Source organism: Egretta garzetta, unplaced genomic scaffold (genome assembly GCF_000687185.1).
Source record: "Egretta garzetta isolate BGI_Z169 unplaced genomic scaffold, ASM68718v1 scaffold1479, whole genome shotgun sequence".
Taxonomy (NCBI): domain Eukaryota; kingdom Metazoa; phylum Chordata; class Aves; order Pelecaniformes; family Ardeidae; genus Egretta; species Egretta garzetta.
The window spans coordinates 42,834-43,215 of record NW_009260718.1 but is presented as its reverse complement, the minus strand read 5'-3'; the positions used below and the strand labels follow the sequence as shown (position 1 = coordinate 43,215).

Here is a 382-nt window from a genome sequence, read left to right as displayed (position 1 = left end):
CCTCCCTGCTTCCTCCACCTCCCCAAATCCATGGTGTGGGTCCGGGCAGCAGCGCTGAGCCCTCCCGCCCCCCCAGCAGGACTCTTACCCCATCGCCGGGTCCAGCGCTATCCCCTTGGGGTTGTACAGCTCCAGGTCCAGCAGCGTGACGCAGGTGACGCCATTCTTGTTGCAGACAAAGATCCTGTCGTCGATGTCGTCCACGAAGTAGAAGTTGCCCGTGAGCCAGTCGATAGCCATCTGCTCCACATCTGGGCGGTGGGAGAAGGGGGGTGAGGAGAGGTTAGGTGGGGAGGGAGCCAGGAGCCCCCCGCGTGCCTACGCACAGGGTCCTGACCACATCCAACCCCCCCCACCCCTGGCATCTCGGGCACAAACGTGG

General features: G+C 64.4%; 1 protein-coding gene across 1 annotated transcript in view; it reads right to left on the bottom strand.

The window, feature by feature from the left end:
- Positions 1 to 83: 83 nt before the first annotated feature.
- LOC118453023 (low-density lipoprotein receptor-related protein 1-like) overlaps positions 84 to 382 on the bottom strand; it is a gene marked incomplete at its 5' end in the record, with an annotated part of 33,739 nt that continues 33,440 nt past the window's right edge. Inside the window, one exon of the mRNA XM_035901376.1 lies at positions 84 to 251. Coding sequence (XP_035757269.1) covers positions 85 to 251 — 167 coding nt within the window. The remainder of the gene's footprint in view (positions 252 to 382) is intronic.